The sequence below is a fragment of the Fusarium coffeatum genome, assembly GCF_003316985.1.
Source record: "Fusarium coffeatum strain FIESC_28 chromosome Unknown BRIP53273_contig_437, whole genome shotgun sequence".
Taxonomy (NCBI): Eukaryota; Fungi; Ascomycota; class Sordariomycetes; order Hypocreales; family Nectriaceae; genus Fusarium; species Fusarium coffeatum.
The window spans coordinates 4,845-11,839 of record NW_022158226.1 but is presented as its reverse complement, the minus strand read 5'-3'; the positions used below and the strand labels follow the sequence as shown (position 1 = coordinate 11,839).

At 48.2% G+C, this 6,995-nt stretch overlaps 3 protein-coding genes across 3 annotated transcripts; all 3 read left to right on the top strand.

The window, feature by feature from the left end:
* Nucleotides 1-763: 763 nt before the first annotated feature.
* Nucleotides 764-1,155, top strand: FIESC28_11598 (uncharacterized protein; the record flags this gene model as incomplete). Its single annotated transcript, XM_031165718.1, has 2 exons — nt 764-1,033; nt 1,102-1,155. 2 exons carry the CDS (start codon nt 764-766, stop codon nt 1,153-1,155), a joined length of 324 nt encoding a protein of 107 aa, XP_031010225.1.
* Nucleotides 1,156-3,379: 2,224 nt separating this feature from the next.
* Nucleotides 3,380-4,186, top strand: FIESC28_11597 (uncharacterized protein; the record flags this gene model as incomplete). Its single annotated transcript, XM_031165717.1, has 1 exon — nt 3,380-4,186. One exon carries the CDS (start codon nt 3,380-3,382, stop codon nt 4,184-4,186), a length of 807 nt encoding a protein of 268 aa, XP_031010224.1.
* A 1,641-nt stretch (nt 4,187-5,827) lies between these two features.
* On the top strand, nt 5,828-6,671 carry FIESC28_11596 (uncharacterized protein; the record flags this gene model as incomplete). Its single annotated transcript, XM_031165716.1, has 2 exons — nt 5,828-6,024; nt 6,077-6,671. The coding sequence occupies 2 exons, from the start codon at nt 5,828-5,830 to the stop codon at nt 6,669-6,671; spliced, it is 792 nt and encodes a 263-aa protein (XP_031010223.1).
* Nucleotides 6,672-6,995: the final 324 nt, after the last annotated feature.

The following is a 6,995-nucleotide window of genomic DNA, read 5'->3' as shown; positions in this document are numbered from 1 at the left end:
TATATATATATATATATATACACCTAGATATATACTACATCTAGTAGGTACCTCTATATAAGGCTACCTATTATGACTGGAAGCTCTATACTTTTTCAAACATACCTCCACTTGCTTGTTAGGTAGGTGCTAACATAAAACATCAGGTTCGTGTCAGACATGATTTACAGTAGATTAGTACCTAGTACTATGTAGCTGCAACGCCTGGCACAGAAATACATCCATACATACCTACTTAGGTCAGGTAGGTAGGTAATGTCTACTTCTAGCCTACTCGATTTCACACAATGATCACGTAGGACTAAGGTTCTTGACTTCTCTGCCCGGTTGTTGACTTATCTCTCATCAAAGTGTCCAGACTTCGCGTCAAATTGCTTGGGTTGAATTAGAGCGACTGCGCCTCTAGCTTGTGCCCAACTACACCAACTAGAACCATATCCATTGCTCAATATAAGGTAGAGGAGTGCAGCTAAAATCACTGCTTAATACTGCTCACTTGCTACGCACTACATGAGTACTTGTTTAGGTAGGCAGGTTTAGTTGCTGATTTCCGGATTGCCATCTACCAGCACACCTACCCTATATAAAAGCCGATGCAGGAAGTTGCTACTCCAAACATCCCACAACGAATGACATATGCACTGACTCAGGTTTGTTCAAACCCGAGGTTAGTATACTAAGTTTGGAAAGAACCAACTAGGAGACGCTCAGCTGTGTCGAGCTACCTACTGGCAGGTAGTCCTCGTTTCATTTAAAACCCACGATGCTGGGCACCTACCTACCTACCATCAATACAACGATACAGACAGATACAGACCCAGACTCTGGACAAGGATCTCGCAGTTTGTCGAGCCCAGAGATGTCGGCAAGAGAAGAGAGAGTTCCCGTGATATCATCGCCCGATGGCAGCATCGATGGAGAAGCGCACACTATGCCGTTACGCCCTCGCACACAGCTCGACAATATGATCAACGATGTCATTGAGCAATATGAGGATGAAGGAGATGCCGACCGTCAGCAACTTGTAACAGCTGTAAGTTGGAAATTACGCCAAAACTGGCCCTCTCCACGCCAACAAGTATTCATCACAGCCTGGAACAGAACCAAGACAACTTGGGTCACTACGGTCAGACAAAAGAACAGCAGGCTAATTGAGAGTCAAAGCTCGGTATACCAATACGCATGCCGGAGCACGAACCTGAACCAACCAACTTTTCGAGGAATCTTGATGCAATAGCCTCAATGATCGCCGAAGAACTTAACGTTACGCCTCCGCGGAGAAATTTGCCTGTGTACAGCGATGTTTTACCCGTGAATCAACAGCCGCAAACACCAAGGCGGTTGCCCGAGGCTCGTCACCAAAGCCGATTCAACGGAGCCCACACGGCACCAGCCCGAGGAAGACGCACGGAAGCCGACATAGAATACGCACCGATTACGGTAAGAAGAAGGCGAGCTGGGCGCAATACTAGCCCGGTAGGTTTGGGATTGAGGACCTCGGGTTTCCAAAACTTTTATGGAGGCAGTGAAAACGCTGACGATGTGTGATTTACCGAGATGCATTGTGATGTCAGGAGGTCAAGAGTATCGGCAGATGCAAGGTAGACAACATCAGTCTCACGGGTTCGGCATGAATAAAGCATAGTGTCATGGCAACTGGAGCCTGCCGCACGATGACCGGGCAGCTTATTGACAATCGGCGAGGGAATACTGCTTGTATGCGAGATTCATGTAGTTTCAATAAGCCTATGTCCAAGCCATGTAGAATTCCACCCTGCAGCTAAGAGCAATTGATTTTTGGCTCGAAAGGTACTGGTGCCATGATCGAGGAGCTCTCTGCTTGCAGGCAACCAACCTGATGGTTGAATTTCTATTGTGCAGGTAGTTTGTTAAGGTACGTACCTTACATGCATCTCAGTATGTACCTACATGATTACTTAGATAAATCGGTTTGCTTCTCCAGATCCACATGGAGGCTATCGGTGTTAAGAAGTTTTTTCTTCTTGTAATCTAGACTTACGTCCTTCCAGCCCCCTCGCGGCAATAAAGATTCCAACAAACTTTTACTGTACGGTTGTGCCTGGCTACCTCAGGCACAAAGGCAAGCAGTCTCCACCTTTTCAAATGGTTTCTTCCAGAGCAAATCAGACCTGGAGGAATAGGCTGCTAGCATCCAATTAACGCTGGGAGGAACTTAAACTGACTCGGACTGGGCGGAAGCCGTGTGGATCGGTCTGGCATATCATTGTATTCACATTGGTCAATGGCGGCAGCGGATCACAGGTGAAAAAACTTGGCTGAGCTGGGCTTGCTGAACTCGGCTCAGAGTGGCACGGGGCAACTGGTTTCCAAACATGGGTAAAGTCCAAACGTTGGCCATCCAACCAGATAGCCGTTCGAGACATGCTCGGGACCCGCTGAGACGCTATTCCTCTTACAATCGAGAGACCCTTAACAATTACGCAATCTAGAAGGGGTCAAGCGCGGATTGCGAGTGGGACAGACCATCGGCGGGTACGTACCTGATGCTGCAACTGCGAGCTGCCTTAGCCCCGGGCTAAACCACATCTAGGGCCGGGAGGTTTGCGATAAGCTGATGGCGTGCTACTGTGCATTTGATGCTTAGCACTGTCCCAGCTGCAGCTTGCCGTACGCTGTACAAGCCACTGCTAGTGTTAACGACCCTCTTGGGCGCCGAACATATCTTTGTCAAGTAGCTTTTCGCGGATTTCGCCGTTCGCGAGACTAACATGACAGTGCCAACTTCCACAACTGTTGGAGATCGGAGTGAGGCTGCATGGGTGGGTGGTTAAAGAGCACCTTAACCTGGGGTAAAGAGCCACTCACACTGGACTCATACTCACGCCCCTTCTCTTCTCGTCTCTTCCTCTCCCGTTGCTCTCACAGGTTCTTTTACCTGTCGTCCCCTCGCATCGTTTTATAGCTTTTAATCCTCCTTCTCCCATTCATCTTGCTCCTTCCCTTCTCTCTCTTTTCTCACATCCATTCGTCCATCAACAAACTCGATCCTTCCTTACCATTACGATCATATCACTCTAGTACCTGCTCACTCGTCGCAACCTCCTCCACACACTCGTGCCTTATCTTTTACTGGCCATCCGCATCGCGTCTTACTACCTACCTCTCCTCTCACACACTCTCCGTTCCTCTATCTCATCTATCTCGCTCAACCTTGATCTTAAGCGTCCCGTCTCAAGTCAACGGAGCTCACCACCGCGTGTATCAAAGACGCTCGCTATAGATGGTTTGTGACATCGCTGACTACTAACCACTCAACAAATTCCCAGTTCCCTCAAGAAGAACGTTTTGCACAATGTCGTACTTCAGCTCTCAGTTCTCTCCCTCTCCCGTTCTTACCATGTCTCCCCAACACGCCCACCAGTCTATGGGTATGGCAAGCTTTGGACACCACACATCATCACGATTTGCACCCATACCTAGCCAGTTTGCAGCCGCTCAGCCTGTTCGACCTGCTGCAGCTGGTAGAAAGCGTTCCCGGGACGAGGCTTCCGACAACCTTGAGCCTGACATCAAGTCCCTGCCTGCTGAAGAGCCTGAAGAGGAATGGATTTACGGCCCCGGCATGACCCTCATTAAGAAGAGCACTGGCTATGTCACAGATGCGAGCAGCCAATCAGGAACATGGGTTGAAGAGAAGAAGGCCGCTGAGGAAGCCGCGATCAAAGAGGCACGTTCTCTGATCAGAAATCCCAAGTTGCAGCGCGTATCCCCTACTGTGTCGAGCGCTCCCACAGCTGCATTCTCTCACCCGAAAAACGACTCCAAGCCTGCCAGCGAGGGACCCATTGTCGATAACTTTACTATGCACCTCGGCATTGGCTGGCGAAGAATCAGTGAACAAGATCACATCCAACAAGCTGCCCGTGGTTGGGCTCGCTACATAGAAAACCACTTCCCTGTTTCCAACGCCAGAATTCTTCTCGAGAGTAGCGGCCTACAATCGTATTTCGTGGAAACCAACGAGGGCTTCTTCCTGTTTGCCGAAAACCTACGACAAGGACAACTTGTTAGCCAGACAGCCGAAGGAGCACTTCGAAATCTCCAGTGCTCCCCACCTATTTTTGACGGCATGGACGTTCTCTCTGCTGCTGAGTCTCCTCGACCAGCTAACGCTATCCCTGATATGGATATGAGAATGGACTAAAAGGCCTCGCTCGGGGACATCTTTGTCTCTTTTAACTACGTGTTATTTTTTCTTTGCTATGTACTCGGAGTTGACGGTTTGCCATGCTTATGGGTTGGGATGGGACTGGGATAGGAGCCTTGGGATTGACGGGAAAGACCACCAAGAGCGTATGCCATAGACTGGGACAGTTATGGCTTGATATCATCTTATTGCAATATACATCATTCACTATTAAAGTTTCTTTCATCTGTCGCAGCGTGTGAAATCAATTGTAGACGTTTAGAGTGGCCGTACAATTATCGTGTACTTCGAGGACCCATCAGCGGAGAAAACCGCCCGCAAATGACACGCGTTGATCCTTGGCGTTGTTTTCGCGAGTATATTCACAGAAGCGGACGCGACGGCACTAGCTTCATGTTTGATCCATGCTTGGTTAAAGGTTGTAGCAATTATGACCGAGTCAGGGATCTGGATGGATTCAAGTTTGGGTTTAGCGACACTGATTACATGGGGCCTGGACTGTGATGCCCATGCGGATACAGGTGGTTAGATGGACAAAACATCTGTAATGCACACACATCGACATGGAAGTAATCATGTAGATAGAACACATATTTTTGTATACGAGGTGGTCTTGGATAACACGGGATTTTCTTTCCTTTCTCACCCCTCTCTCTGCAGGCCTAGGTAAACCAATTGGTTGTTTATTTACTAGACCAACCAAGAGTGAGCTAACGTCTAACTTATCAGTGTATAATAAAGTGCATAATTAGAACGAGACACAACCTCAGCATTTTGTGCTGTTATGAAGTGTAAACAATTTAACAACTAATAGTAACCAATTGTATTCTATTCTTCCAGTCAATGGGTTAATGGGTTCTTTTTCTTTACTAGGTATATCTGTACTGTAATACCGCGGTGTGTAGGTCCCGTCCTTAACCGGGCTACCTTAGTACCTATCACAGACAGCCTACTTTTTAGGTACATAAGGTAATAGGTGTTGCTCACTTCACGGAAGGACCTCAATGAGATTGTGGTAGGTTAGAAAGATATTAAGTCAAAACAGCTTCCGCTGTTCGTGTTTCATTCTTATTAGGATTAGTAGATTTTTACCTCCCTAAAAAGTTGCCTCAGGAGAATGGAGGAAGCATGCCCGTTCCCAACCTCTTCCAGGTTGCCAGACAGGTACCTTCGGCCAAGGTCCAGTCAGGAGGTAGGGAGTCCAGGGCTACCAGGTACCTACCTACCTACCTACCTAGGTAGGCCTCTTGGTAAGATGGATACCTTTTATTGTAGAACAACAGCTATGGCGCCTGTTTTAGGTACCTCGCACCTATGGACTGTCCGGGCTGGCACCCAGCCAGATGGGGCTCAAGTACGCCCCCGGGTTTCGTTAGGTACCTTAGTACCAACCTACTAGTCTAGAATAGTAGTAGTGGCTACTAGAGTTGGGATAAGGTACCTTAATTCCATATCCTCTTCATCGTCGCAACGTCAAGGCCGCGGCAAAGACTCATTAACTATCTCTGATTGTATCAATACCAGCTCAAGCTGCCTGTTGATTCGTTCTTGTTTGGTATCACTGAGCAGGCAGATTGCTCTTACCAACCTATCAATTTACCAACCACTTCGGCATCTTGATCCAACATATCGCAAACCATGTCGAGCGCAAATCAACTCTTTCTTCTCGCAGACCATATAAAGCTCTCGCTCCTTGAGCGACAGCGGGCAAAGAACCTCAATCTTGAAGGCGACTCCCAGGATGGCCACATCTCACGCTCTTTTGACCAGTTCCGCGATGGTTTGATCAGCCTCCGCGAAGAAGAGCAACGGCTAACCGAAGCTGGCGATGCAACGTGTGTCTGACCAACTTACTTACATGCTGTTGTTGTTAACTGACACTCGTAGTGCCGCATCAAACCTCACGGATTCTATCTCTTCGCTCCAAAAACAACTCGATGACCTCACGACCCAATTCCAGGGCCACCCCTCCTCCTCAGCAACCGAAACCCTCACCCATCCTAACTCGGAGGAGCTCGCCGACGACTTTGAGCATGCAGCTTCTACATCGCCGACCTCGCGGAAGCCGAAGACAGTTCGATTTAGCGATACCCCCCCTTCCCCGTCCACGGAGCTTTTTGGACGCTATCGTGATGATCCCGAGGACAGCGCAGGGTACCAGGATGAGGCCCAGGGAATGAACAACCAGCAGCTTCACCAGTATCACGCTCAGATTCTCGAACAACAAGATGAGCAGCTTGATCGCCTGGGTGAGTCTATTGGACGTCAGCGCGAACTTAGCATGCAAATCGGCGACGAGCTTGATAGCCACGTTGCTATGCTTGATGAGGTTGAGGCTGTTACCGACCGCCATCAAAGCCGGCTGGACCGCGCAAGCAGAATGCTTGGAAAGGTTGCCCGCGGAGCAAGCGAAAATAAGCAAATGACAACCATCTTGGTTCTCATCATTATTCTTGTGCTCCTTATCGCCATCCTGAAATGATTGAATTGTTTTGTTCTCTGTCTCGGAACTTGACAGACTGCGTAGCGTATTTATTAGTTGGAGTTCTCGGAGTCTTTGTTATTGGGCGTTCCTCAAGGTCTCCTACAAATGTCAATCAACATTTCATCCTGTTCTTTCACGCCTTCACAAAAGAAAAGAGACGGACAACTTCTCCTGTGTATCTGTACATTCACAAAGACACTTGATAGGAAAAGCAGTCATGTTAGGATTCTCATCATATCATTTTGTCATTTTCTCAAACCCTTCAATCCTGAACATAACTTGCAGCCTAGACGTTTCGTTCCTCGGTACATTTCAAGTCGA